Source organism: Vigna angularis, chromosome 3, assembly GCF_016808095.1.
Source record: "Vigna angularis cultivar LongXiaoDou No.4 chromosome 3, ASM1680809v1, whole genome shotgun sequence".
Classification (NCBI taxonomy): domain Eukaryota; kingdom Viridiplantae; phylum Streptophyta; class Magnoliopsida; order Fabales; family Fabaceae; genus Vigna; species Vigna angularis.
Window position 1 is genome coordinate 41,228,668 of NC_068972.1, and position 14,769 is coordinate 41,243,436.

Here is a 14,769-nt window from a genome sequence, read left to right on the forward strand (position 1 = left end):
ACATGACATGAGTCTCGTGGAAAGATTCTGTAATGATATGGTATTAGTGTATATGTTGATGTTGAGGGTCCTGTTGTTGGAGGTTATCCTGATACTTTAATAATCATCCAGTCTCAAGTAGATAAGGATGAATTATGTTGTGAGAGAGGCAGGAGGTCCTGGTCTATGTGCCGGTTTTGGACATAGTGTTGAGGACTAATCTTGTGGATGGTATGGAGTATTTTGGAAGTGTATTTGTAAGAAGAAGTAGAAGTCATCACAAGTGCATAACCTCCCGTGACCGCTCATCAACGTATCATTCGAATGAGTGTCTATTAGGTATTGTGGAATGAGTGTCTATTGAGTATTGTGGAATGAGTGTCTCTTGAGTATTGTGGGATGAGTGTCTATTGGGTATTGTGAGATGAGTGTCTATTGGGTATTGTGGGATGAGTGTCTATTAGGGATTGTGGCATGATCGGATGAGTATCTATGGTGCGATTGTTGTATGATAGTATGAGGGTGTCTGACATAATTATCATATGATGTTTGTTGAGTGTATCAAAGTAATTATGCATGTTTTATAAATGATTTGTTGCATGTTAGCTCACCCTACTTGTTTGTGTTTGTGTTTGTGCGATGATCGTATAATTCGTTATACGGGAGCAGATGAAAGAATGTCCTCTGATTCAGTACCAATGAAGAAAGAGATAGAAGAATAAATTAGAAGAATTCGAGTTATAATTATGAGTTTGTAGTTGAAATCTGAGTTTAAAATATATATATATATATATATATATATATATATATATATATATATATCAATTATGAATGATTAAAATTGAGATTATGAGATGTTACCTTAAATGTAATGCTATAATATATCAATTATGAATGATTAAAATTGAGATTATGAGATGTTACCTTAAATGTAATGCTATAATATATCAATTATGAATTATCAAGTGTGAGATCATGGGATGTTACATTAACAATGTAATGCTAAACTAACATAAAATCAAATTGAAGAACCATATTTAAACTATGAAGAACTGATTAAGTTTTTAAAACATAAAAATCAAATAAATATAAAAGAGTTAAAAGAGTGAAACATATATATACTTAAGCATTGCGATATAATAATGAGTTATCACAAATCTAACTATGACCTTTTCAACTATAGATCTCCAATTATAAACATCATCAAAGAATGCCTTAATAAAAAGTCAATCCATGAAACATCTTCCATTAGTAGAAATTCAAAGTCAAAAGATAAAAAGTAATGCATTTTAAAGAAATTAGCATAGAATTTTATGTAACTTATTTAATCATCAATTAAAATTATATTAAACATGTCTGGTTTTTAAGCAGCTAAATAAAATAAAATAAAATTCCTAATAAGTTAAACTATGAAGAAAACCTATTTTTACACCATGAAAATTCTTACAGTAGAAAATTCTATTTGTGTATGAAATGACCCCAAAAAAACCGAAACAAAGGTTTGCAATTGTTTTTAAGACATGCTAACATTAACATAGTGAGACATAGGACAAAGATTTAACTGTAGAAAAAACAGAAAATTTATGTTCAAGTTAACCATGTCATTCGGGTCATACAATCCATTTATAATATATGTTCCAAAAATTGAGTTCAACTACACCCCACCAAAGTAGTGAATTAATGGCCAAACGTTAGTCTCGCGTTGACGCCCGCGAGTGCCAGGCTTTGACGGCTCTACGAACAACCTCGTTCCTCTATATATGCACGTAACAAACATTCTCTGTTTTTGACAACCCTCATACACCCCATCATCTCAGCAAACACAACACAACACAACTTCTCTCTCTACTAGTTTCTTTTTTTCTTTTTTGTCTCTTCTTCTTGTTGTCTTCTCCTTAATAAATTTGCATTTTTTATCGAAAAAATATCCCCTGAGGCTTCATTTTCTAAGCATATATGCATTGGTTTTAGTCACCAACAAGACTTGTTTCAACACCTCTTTGTGACCACACCAAATTTCACTTCTTTCTAAGTGTGTGTACATAGATTTCCTTTTTCTGTGCAAAACAGGATTCATCACCACCATGTTGCAGGATGTTATCCAACCCCCAACACCAGATGAGCAACAACTCCCCATTGTAATCACCTCAAGCTTCTTATGTTTGGTTTTAATGCATGTGTTGGAACTAAGCTAGATATATGTATACATATATGTCTTTGTGTCCTGCAACATCTCACCATGGCTGAATTGTTTTCCTCTGGTTTTTTGTGATTGTGTGTGAATAACAAACACAAGTTTCTTTAGAAAATGGCTTGTTTTTTCTGTCAAAGTTCACACCTTTGGAGGGAAGAGACAGAGAAAGATAGACCCCAGAAAAATAAAACAAAATATGGTCTAAGTTTGATGCAAAGATTAATGTTTGAAACCTATAATTATTAGCTTCTTGGAGATGTGAAATCAAAACGTTGTAAGGTGTTTAAAAATTCATCTGGGGTGTTCTTTCTTACATGTTGTGGCCATGTTAAACTAACTTCTCTAGGAATTAATTAATTAATTAATAGTTTGGATGCATGAATCATGAATGAATGATGGAAGATTACGGTTTGTTAGTGTCAGTTTGGCATGTTAATTAATTTGATCATAATTAGGCTCTGAGAAATATGCAGAATGCTTCCCTTATTTGGTGATATTCCTGGGGCTGAGTGGAAGCTGCATAATGGTATTAGCTATGATGGGAAAACCAGAAGCCATGTTCAGAATTTGTGAGATGGAAGGTTTTCTTTCCTCTATTTATATGGTTGGAGAGAATAACGTAATTTTATTGACTGAAGAATTTGTGAGTGTGTGGTCTTTTTGATATTATTATCATCCAAGGACCCTACCACCAAAATGTTAAATGTCACTTTCGAAGGGGCGAAGTTGTAAAAAGATGTTACATTTCCGTGATAGTCACTTAGACAAATAGCTTTCGGTTGGTGTGGAATATATATATCTCTTTGGGGGCTTGTTGTGTAAGCTTTGCTAATTTTGATATTCTTTATTGAGTTAGATAGAGAGAAGGGTGTTAGTGAGAAAAATTCACATGAATGGCATATATAGCATTATGGGGTTCCCTTCAAGTGGCTTTCAATTCCCATTGAAGAACAAAATTCCACTAAATGAACAAAAATAACATAGCAGGAGGTTCCTTCTTTGTTTTCACATAACTTGTATTTCATGCTAACATTGGCTACCTTGGCTCCTACCTGTCACATGAAGGCATAGATGCACATCACTTTCACCAATAAATAGCCCAACAATGTCAATCCTTTTGGAAAATTTCTCTTCAGTCTATTACCAAATATGGACAAAACTGACTAGACTATGCAACAAACCAGAGTCATATGTAGAATTCCCTGTTGGGGCCTTTGCACATTCATTTATTTCCTTCTCTTCTTCATAAATAAGAAGGGGGTGCTCTGGCAGATACTATTATATCATTTGGCATGTCTTTCACTTTTGAATGATTTTCAATTCATCAGAGAATATTAGCCTTTGAATTTCTTTTCTGTTCTAAGTGATCAGATCAGACTCATGTCTATCAACAAAAAGAGGAATTGGATTCAGATTTCAAACCCATCATAATGAAAAAATAAAATACTATAGAGAATCACGTTTCTAGTTTGTTTTATAAAGAAGAGAAGAGGCTCTGTTAGGACTATTCTCAGACTGTGTTTGGTAGAAGTTTTTTTTTTGGCAAACATGTTGTTCACAATGCTTATATGCCATCACTCACTGCAGGATGAGATTTCAAGCCCAATCAGTGCTCGATATTTCGAACTTTGTGACCCTGATTTTTTCCAAGACACACTGCAAAATTCTGAGGTTACCTCCAGCTCAAATTGTTGCCATGAAGACAAGTCCTCATATGCCACAACCATATCTCCACCTTTAGATGCAGTAGACAACAAGATCAATATCAATATCAATAGCAACATAGTCACCACCTCATCTAGTACTACCACAGCCAGCACCACTACCAACAACAACAACCTCAACAACAACAACAACACAACAAACAGCAATAACCTGTCTCTCTTCTTTGACTCTCCAGATGATCCTGACAATGACATATCAGCCTCCATAAACTTCTCACCATCTCCTTCTTTTGTTGTTCCACCACTTCTCCCAATCACAACTCAGCAGGATCACTTTGATTTCTCTTCAGCTCAGCAACTATCTGCATCAGGTTCAGTTTTGAAGGGCCTCTCTCAGTACCCTACTGATCCTGTGGTTGCACCCCTTATTGGGGCTCCATTAGCCTCAGTTTTTGATGATGATTGCATCTCTTCCATCCCTTCTTATATGCCTCTCAACCCTTCATCTCCCTCTTGCTCTTATCTCAGTCCTGGCATAGCAGCCTACATGCCTCCTCCTGGTTCCCTTACCACTGCGTTATCTGCTGACAGTTCTGGATTGTTTGGTGGGAACATTCTACTTGGGTCTGAACTGCAGGCACAAGAATTGGACTACCAGGGAGAAAATGGTGGAATATATTGTACAGATTCAATTCAGAGGGTGTTTAACCCCCCAGAACTTCAGGTATTTGAAACTCGAAAGCTAATTATAGATTAATAGACATGTTCCTAGTATACAAGTGTTTACATTATCAATCAATCAGAAATCACTACTGATATGCTTTTTAGATAGTTATTTTAAAAATCAACAAATAGGAATAATGTCTGATTCGATGATAATAGAAAAATTCTTTATACTCAGTGCATATATTATTAATTCTTCCTGTCAACGGTCAATAAACTAAACAAAAATTTTCAGTTCCAGTGTTCAATGTGTTCAGAAAAAAGAAACACGAAGTACAATGGTCAAAGAAATTTGTTAAAGCTGCAAAGGTTACTATACCTTGCAGCAGTGAAGTTTTTTTTTTCAAAATAGAAAAGGCCATGTCAGAGATGGACTTTTAGGGAAGCTCATGGTCCACAAATCTCTGAACTATAAACTCATAGGTGCTCCATGGACTTTAAAGTTAATGTGCAGCTTTTTTAATAGTGAGTGGGCCAACATCTTTTCTGTGTTGAACAAGAAAAAAAAAATTGATCTTTGATTATAATTCCTCTCAGGCACTTGGTAATGAGAGTCAGAAACTGGTATCTGCTGGGGGCTCTGGCACTTTGGCACCAGAAATTTCACACTTGGAGGACTCTACCTTGAAGGTTGGAAAACTTTCTGTCGAGCAGAGGAAGGAAAAGATTCATAGATACATGAAGAAGAGAAATGAAAGAAACTTCAGCAAGAAAATCAAGGTACTCTATCTCAATAACAACACTAACAAACAAAGTTGAAATCTTATGTTATGTTACATGAATTCCAATTATTGCATCAAGTCAAAATTCAACTAATGATGCAGTTTTCTTTTTTCAAAAATGCAGTATGCTTGCCGCAAAACTTTGGCAGATAGCAGGCCACGGGTCAGAGGAAGGTTTGCAAAGAATGATGACTTTGGAGACAGCCATAGACAAGGAAGTAGCAACCATGAAGAAGATGATGAAGAGGTAAACTTGTCCATAAGGAAAACAAAATCAATTTTTTCATACACTAAGATTAATTGTGCAAGAGTTAAAAAGTATGTATCTAGAAAAGTTAACAAAAAATAACTTTTACCAATTAACTTATTCATAACAGAACTTCAGTTTATGCAGAAATTTGTTTTGAATTTTCTTTCCTGCAAGTGTTCATAGAGGACTTTTTCCAAACAGTTTGAAGAATAGAAGAAATTCCCTATGACTTTGCCTTTTCAATTATTTGATGGCAAAATTCCTTGATGCCATATTCCTTCCATTCTGTACTTGCAGATAATTGTGAAAGAAGATGATGATTTGGTCGATTCCTCAGATATCTTTGCACATATCAGTGGGGTGAACTCTTTCAAATGCAACTATTCCATTCAGTCCTTGATTTGAATTAACTGATATAGTTTGAATAGTGAAAGCTTATCTATATTTAGCTTCTGTAGATTAATTTCGGCAGGACTCTTTTCCATCATTTGATGGTTTGAGGAAACTGAATAATTGGGTCCAAATAAATATACCAATAAATGAAGTGACTTAGGAACATACAGAGATTAGAAACTGTACACAGTTTTGCAGATATTGTCTTTTTCATCAAGTTGTAACAGAACATCAAGTTGTATTAATCAACCAAGAAAATCCAAGTTTCCCCTCCCCAACACCATGTAATCATGTAATGTAACACATTCATGTAGCTTCTTTTATCATATTTTAACTTAGGAACCTCATCTTAAGTAATTTTTCCACACTCTCATTATTATTATTATTATTTTATAATCAGGAGTTAAATTCATATATAATCAATGAAGCAAATATTGTTAAATGTTACAGACTAAATTGAAAGATAAAGTTAGTTTTAAATTTGGAAGGATTGCGAAAATTATATATTTTTTAATAATAGATATAATAAAAAAATTCATTTTTTGGATAAGATTACTGAAAAATAGTTTTGAAATATTTTTTTTATTGGATGCATAAAAAAAGTCAGTTATTGCATCAGACAAACAATCTATAAGGAAAAAAAAGTGGTTTAAAAAATAATTATAGATATAAATTTTAAAATTCATGAAAACAGTTTACATTTTTAGGGAATTTTTTATGCTTTTGTTTCTTAAATATGTTTTTATTTTTCTTGTAGTCTCTAAAAAAATATTTTGTTGATTTTTATTTAATTTAATTAATTAATTGGCTCTTTTAGGTGTGTTTTTTAACATTTTTGAATAAAAAAATCGCTTCCAGACAAATTTTAACACATGTTTTCCGCTATATATTGATATGTCAAGTTAACAAAATGAATATAATGATTGGAAATAAATAAATAAATAATGAAGGTGCAGAAGATAAGAAAAAAATTACCAAAATCCAACAAAAAAAATTAAAGTTATTATATTTAAGTCAAACTTTTTATTAACTTTCAAAATCAGCTTAAATTGATAAAATAGTTTTCCAATCATTCTTTGAATTAATTGATTATTTTATTAATAAATGTTATTTATTAGTTATTAATATGTTAGTTTTATGTGAAAACCTGGGGCTAAACTTGAAACTCTTATTAGCTAACATGTCAACAATAAAACTTTTGTTTTTATCATTTGCCAACTCTCAAATGAATGGAAAGGAAACAATTGTACTTCTATTTCAGAAACTTTAAGAATATTTGTCAAAATTCTCATCCAAACTTTTACAACACTTTAAAAAGTATAGTTATCTTCTTCTTTTCTCTTGTAAATAGTTTGATTGTAAAACATAAATGATAAATGATTTTTTACTTCCATCCTCGGAAGATAATAGCATGAAGGATTTTATCTTATGATTTTTTTTTTCAATAGTTGATACAATATTTCCTAATTAAAACTAGCTTATGAAAAATTAAAAATGATTAGAAAAAAGAGTTTTGAGTAAACGAAAGGATTGGCATATAGATAGAATATCGAAGGAACCTATGTTCTTCTTTTAAAAAGGTATTTATTCTCTTAGTATTAAATTAATTGTTTAAAGATGAATCAATCATGAGACTGTGATCAGTGACATTACAAACTATTAAATAGTCAGTTTGAAATTGATTGTTCATTTACTTTTTATTTATACCCGTTTTAAAATGGAGAAATTAAGATTCCACCGAGTTCAAATTTTAATATGGGCACAGTATTTTTTTTAGGAGGGCCAACTTTTTGAAATTTTCTCAGACAAATTTAGGAAAATATTATAAAAATTGATAATTCATGTTACACAGGACCTGGAATAGAAAAGTTATGTTTTACAACACAACTTCATAATCTTATTTTAATTACATATAGTAAGTTTTAATTTTTAAATTAAAAATCATGTTCATGAGCTGGATTTTCATAGAATAAAAAGGAAAAAGGATTAAATATGACTCCTATTGAAAAAAAATAATATATATATATATATATATATATATATATATATATATATATATATATATATATATATATATATATATATATATATATATATATATATATATATTCCAATAAGTGGAATTCACATCAATGGTGTGGTGAGTTGAAATAGTTTTGAATGGTCAATTTATGTCAAATCCAAAACTTTTACTCAATGGTTGCCTAAAACTTTGTACCAAGTATCCTCATCTTAGAGCATATGTAATGGATACAAAATTTAATGACTTATTTATATTATTAATTTTATTAATTTTTATAGTACGGAAAAAATTTAAGTATTTGCATCATAATTAGATTTTAAATTAAAGTTGTTAAGTGAGTGGCTAACTTAATTTGATAATAATTTTTTTTATTTATTTTAATTATTTGAAACATAGTTTTGTTTAACAATATTTTCATACTAAACTTTTTACTAATATAAGCTATGTCAACTATTTTTTCCAGCAGTAAATTTTGTCAAATAGAGTTATTTAACTTTATAAATAAAATTTATAAAACCTTTGCGTAATATTATTAAAAATAATTGAGATGGTTAATTATTGAATGTTGAAAATATGTAGATATTGAGTAATTTATTATTTAAGAGATAGGGAGGGATAATAAAAGAAATCTTATATATCATCTTCAATACTTTTACATCGTTTAAGAGTTGATGTCTAAGATAATTTAAATATTAGTTATTTCTTCTACCTTTTAAAACATCTTTTAAGGTTACAATTATGACGGAGCACATGTTTCAAAGTCTCACGGTAATTATCAATGTTTCTATTCAAAGTCCATAACATTAGGGTCAATCACCCTTATTTGAGATATTGTTCGCTTTAGAACATATTCCATCATATTTTTGTCCTTAAAAGGTGTCGTGAAGGATGGAAGACTGTGGAACGTCTCAGGAACCTTAAAATTCAGTATGAGTGGAAGTCAGGTGTTAGTGAAAGGGTTTTTGAAATTCAGAAAGTGGAAGACAGGTGTGGGCAGCAGAGTGGCCGATCGGTTTTTGACGGTGGTATATAAATCAAATTTTCAGATTTTCGTGCCACTTTTCCTGCATGCACCTTCTCTTCCAAAACTTCTGAGTTCTTCATTTTCTCCTTCTTCTCTCTACAAATCTCATTCTTCTCTCTATGAATTCTCATCCTTTTCTTCTTCTGATCAACAATCAGGCCACGCCTGAGTTCTCCTGGTGTCAAGAGCTTTCGTTTACACCGATCAAGTGTTAGTTTGAACTGGTAAGTTCATTCTCTCTTTAGAACGGGTGTTTTCTGCCACATGCAAGCCAAGTTTTTGGTTGCATGAGTTTATCATCTTCTTCTATGAAATTCTGATAGCAATTCTGGTCTTTTATTTGATCTAGCTTCGTAAATCGAGAAACTCTAAGTGTATAAGATTTGGTAGTGGTGACCATACACTGCAACCGTGAGCGTTCGGCTGAGTTTAGAGGTAAGGGAAGCTTGTAATTTAATTATGATTCTCTGTTTTGAATGTTGGCATGTTTGGATGATGTTTTGTCTAGTTATTTGGTTGATATGAATTATCAATGTTGTTGTATGATTGTTTGTATGTGAGTGATGGTTTATACATGGTGCGAACTGGGTATGAATAGGGTCTAAGCTTAAATCTGCAGTATTTTGTAATTGTCTCCGAAAGTCAGTCTTGACCGTTCGGTTTTCTATTGGGTATTCGGTCTGGACTGGATTCTCCCTTTTGTAGAGAGAATTTCAGTCAATGACCGATCGGTGATCTATTGAGTATAATTGAAATTTAAGAGTTTGATCAATTAATAGTTTTCTATTTTCATTTAATAGTCAGTCTAGTTAGGTTACTCTACAGATAATGTAAGTCTTTGATCCTATAATTATTTTTCCCATTTTATAAATAAGCATTTTCGTATGTTAGTGTTTTTAACCAACTTATACTTGTTGTGTAATTTTAGAGTGCTTAAACCAAGCGCTCGGTCTTAGTAGTGCTCGGTTTCGAACTAAGCGCTCGGTCTTATAATATATTTTGTAATATATTTGTATTAGGTATTAAGAATGTTAGGCCAAGCTCAATAGTGTTCGGCCCTAGTTTGTAGTGTTCGGTTTAAACTCTTAAGTCTCTGATAAAAGCTTTCATGATTTTCGGTTAGGTCTAATTATATGTATTCTATAGTATTCCGTACATTCTTGGAGTTTTGTCTAGTAAAGACCGTTCAGTCATAATTGTTGAGTAGCGAGTACACGTTCAGTATTACCATAAGTGTTCGGCTTTTGATGAGTCTTACCTAGTATGGACCGTTCGGTCCTGTTCTGTGGATAAGTGAAAGACCGTTCGATCTTACACTAAGTGTTCGATTATGTTAGCCTAAAAAGTATTCTCTTGTTTGGTCTTGCTTCTAAGATTGATGTTATCTCTTTCAGTTCTATTCTAAGATGGGATCTTGTTTTCTTGGTTCGGTTTGACTGTATTGCTGATTAAGTATGATGGTATTTAAAGTGTGATATGAATGGAATAGTATGGATATGAAGGAGTATTCCAAGGAGGAATATCTCAGGATTTGTTATTGAATGGTAGAGTATGAATGTGGTTATGCTTAGTTGGCGTTTAACCTGATATTCTGTTATTACTCATTCTCAAGTAGAGAAGAGTAAATCATGTGTGAGAATGGCAGGAGGTCCTAGTCCATAAGGTGAACTTGGGCGAGGTATAACGGACTAACCTCGGGTGGCAGCTGTTGAGGGCATCCCAGCTATTACATCACTCGGGTGCAAAAACGTCGTAGCTACACAGAATTCATACAGTCCGGACAGTCAGAGTAAAGTGGTCGGTCATTGCATGTATTACTGTTTGGTTATTGTTGGAAATGTATGATTGGTTGTTGCATGATTGACCTATTGATTTTATTAAATCTGAGATTTTGTGTGAATTATATGTTTTACTGGATTAATTAAATTACATAAGCTTACCCTACTTTCATGTCTTGTCATGTTGTCCGTCCGATTATTCTTCTTGTTGCAATGATCATCCTGTGGATGTGAGCAGAAGGGGACGAGTTTTTGCTGGAAGAGGCTTTGGAAGAAGTGAACGTTAAAGCTGAACCATAGGACCGTTCGATTGTTAGAACTAGTTTTATTTTGTATAACCGTTCGATGTAAGCATAGTTTTGGAACCGTTTGGTTTAGTCTTTCGTTTTGTAAAGTTTAAATTCTGGAGTATTGTTGTAAGGCCGTTCGACCATAAACGTACCCATTTTCTTTCAGAACTGAACTGTAATATTGTTAATTGTGAGTATTCTATGATATGATTTTATACTATATTTTTGGGATGTTACAGAACGTGGTAGAAACATATAAGTCTATCAGCCGAGGTCGTGGTCAGCATCAATGTTTCTATTCCAAGTTCACATCATTCAGGTCAATCACTCCTCTTATGAAATATTGTTCGCTTTGTAACATGTACTCCATCACATTTTTATCATTAAAATGTGTCTCAGATGGTGAAAGAAAAGTGAGTGTTCTAAACTAGTCGAATGACATTATTAGAGTAACAAAACACATGCTTCAAAACAAACAATACTAAAAATAAAAAATAATTGATCTTAATAATATCACATGACATATTATCAAAGCATTTTCTAATAAATTTTCGTTCATATTTGAAATTCATAAAACAAAATCACAAATGTATACTAGTTCTAAAAAAATTCAATAAATAGGTGTGGCATCTGTTTTTTTTTTCGTGATTTTAATCAATAAAAGATTTCTTTCTAAAGTTAATTTTAAGTAATAGCTCATATATATATATATATATATATATATATATATATATATATATATATATATATATATATATATATACTTTAATTATGTTCATCCTAATTAACTATAACATCTAAAAATATTCTTCAACTAAATTCATTTTTATTTTCAATTATTTGTTGTTCTTGATATCCAAGTTCTGCTAAATAATTCTTTAAAAAATGCTTAGATGGAATAAGTATAATTAAGTTATGGTAGTTAATTTCTTTAGGATACCAAGTTGCTAAGCTAAAACATCAATGGCAGGAGGTTGAAAAAACAAATAAATAAAGAATGACAAGCTTTTGAGATAGACAAAAAAAAAACTCATTGATTATGATGTTGCAAACCTTAACAAGATATTGATAAATTTACTGATTATCAGATGTTGGATAATTGAATGCAATGTTAGTTATCTTTAAATGTTGGTAAGTGATTAATCGAGTATTCATAAAAAATTTACATTAAATAATCCTTGCGAACTTGAATGCTATAAATAATGATTGATCATTAAGTAAATATTCATCAATGTTCTACATTAAATAATATAAAAATAATTAAAAAAAATTAAGTCAATTTAAGGGTTCTCACCTCAACTTAAAAAGTTTTAGTGTGAATAAATGGAGCTTAAATAATTGTGACATGAGGCGGTTTGTAACTTTATTCAAATGTATGAAAAAGTTGCATATTTATCTAGAAAACTTTTATGAGAAAATTTATTTGTAAATGTAATTTTGATGTATTCATTGTATGTTTTTATTTATAATCTTATTTAAATTGAATTGTGTTGATCCTTTAAAAAAGCGTAACTAATGAATTTTAAAACCCCGTTGAAAAGTTTAACAATAAGAGAACTTTAAAGTTTATTGAAAATTCTCAGATAAAACAACTCATTAAGAAAAGTTAATGAGAGAGTTAATTAAGTTCACACATTTTCTTTCAAAATTTTCAAATCTATTTTATAACTCTTAAATATTAATAAAAAAATTGAATTCATAATTTTTTCAATTTTTTTTCTAATTTTATGACTAAATCATCTTATAAATTTTAATACTAATATAACAATATAATCTTAACATATGTTTATATTGTTTATAAAATATAATTTGTTTCAATTTAAGGATTCGAGTTTAAATCTACTTTTCAAAATAGTTTCCAAACTTCATGATTTGATCTAAGGTTTCCTTCATTTCACGCTAGATGTCGTTTGGTCAAACCGGGATGTTATATGCAGAAAACACTCCGATGTTAAAATTAACAAATGTCACGCGATATTAATAATAAATATGCAATTAATGTAATCGACTACCACAATACCACAAATCTATATTTATAGATTTCAGAACTTCTTATTAGTGCTACCATAATTCCGAAAAAAATGATAATGAATTAGTTTAAACTTATCATAATTATCTTTAATATTAATTTCAATTTCAGTTTAACTATTCAGTTTTTAAATTGACTTATATGAGACTATAGGCTTAGTCAACTGCCCAGTTTTTTACTCACTGGACGGTCATAGTATACATAATTATTATATTATCTTAGTTTATAGTTTGAGTTGAATAAAATAAAATTTGTATAATTTTGATCCCATACCATTTTTCTTTGAATAATTTACTTGTACGGATGAATTGTTAGACCTTTCACTGTCTGAGCTTCTATTATTCCATTGCATGTTCTTCATTTGCCCCCATTGGCCTAATAATGATGAAATAGAGCTAAAGTTATTTGAAGTTATAGATAGAGAAGTTTCATTCACATGCAACACTTAAAAAATTTTACCCTTCTCCTAATCCCTAATCTATTTCTGTGTTGTCTAGGAAAAAAGAGAGAGTTAAAGTACTAACATTAAATGATTGTCTGTGTTAGTGGGAACTATGAATTTAATTGGAATGTACTTTTTGCACCCTCCTCTGCTTAATGCTTATATAAGTAAATTAAGTTTATTCATTTTATTAAATGGCAATAAAAATTGTTCAAATGTAATTTTAGTCGTTTTTTAATTCTTAGTTCGCGAATTTATTCCTTTTATTTTTTTTATTCAATTATTTTTTTATATGTTTATTTTTAATATTTTAATGTGCTAAATGAATTTCTTTTGTACTGTAATTTTGAATTCAATTGGATTAAAAAATTCTATGCACTTTTGTGAAATTGATAGCAATTTGTAGTCGTAAATTTGGTATCTCTAAGTTCGAGTACGAACATATTTTTTATTTTTATAATTTTAATGGTTTGACTTTTTTTATTACACATTTAAATATAGGCAAAAACTATGAAGACCAAAATGACTCACGCAATTAAGTGGACCAAATTAAATTTAAAAACTTATATGTAAAATATAAAATTATTTAGGATAAATTACAATTGTGCTCCTCTTTAATTTTTTTTATCCATGATTTTGCACATATTCTTACTCAACTCATATTTAAAAAAAATGAAATTTCAACCAAATCCTTAAATATAGAAGCAATTGACTTCATTTATGTTAGTTGGTCAAATAAACCTAAAAAGTTAATATATTTTTTTTATCGGCATAATTAATCGATATTTCAAGACTTTACTTCAAGTGAATTTAATCTGAACGGGAGATAAAGAAAAATAGTATTTTAAGAAAATAAGTAAAGTCAGACTAATTTAAAAATCAATAAAATATAATTTAATTAATAAAAAATATATGAAAAATTTGATTGAACCAAAATGAGAAATTCTAGAACGGAAAAAATTACAATTTAAAATAAAGAAACAAAAATCCAAAATCACAAATAAAATAAAAGGAGAATTTGATGCTGTATTTGAGATTGAAATTTATGAAATGAGCAATTAATGAAGAAAGAGGAAGGAAAGAAGAATAAGAATGTGTGATGCATATATATAGCAGAAGTGGAACTGCAGAATTATGCAGACTTTGGTGTGGTCAAAAGTTGGGTCAATAGGTTCCCCAAAGTATATATGTTCCTCAGAATCTGAACAATGGACAACTTAACCTAACCCTAATCCCTCTTTCTCTCTCCTTCACATGC

General features: G+C 30.5%; 1 protein-coding gene across 1 annotated transcript; it reads left to right on the top strand.

Annotated features, from left to right (window-relative positions):
* Window positions 1-1,804: 1,804 nt before the first annotated feature.
* LOC108325065 (uncharacterized) lies at window positions 1,805-6,203 on the top strand. The gene is made up of 5 exons (XM_017558058.2): window positions 1,805-2,117; window positions 3,761-4,561; window positions 5,098-5,280; window positions 5,407-5,529; window positions 5,830-6,203. Exons 1-5 carry the CDS (start codon window positions 2,064-2,066, stop codon window positions 5,935-5,937), a joined length of 1,269 nt encoding a protein of 422 aa, XP_017413547.1. The 5' UTR covers window positions 1,805-2,063; the 3' UTR covers window positions 5,938-6,203.
* The last annotated feature ends 8,566 nt before the right edge of the window (window positions 6,204-14,769 follow it).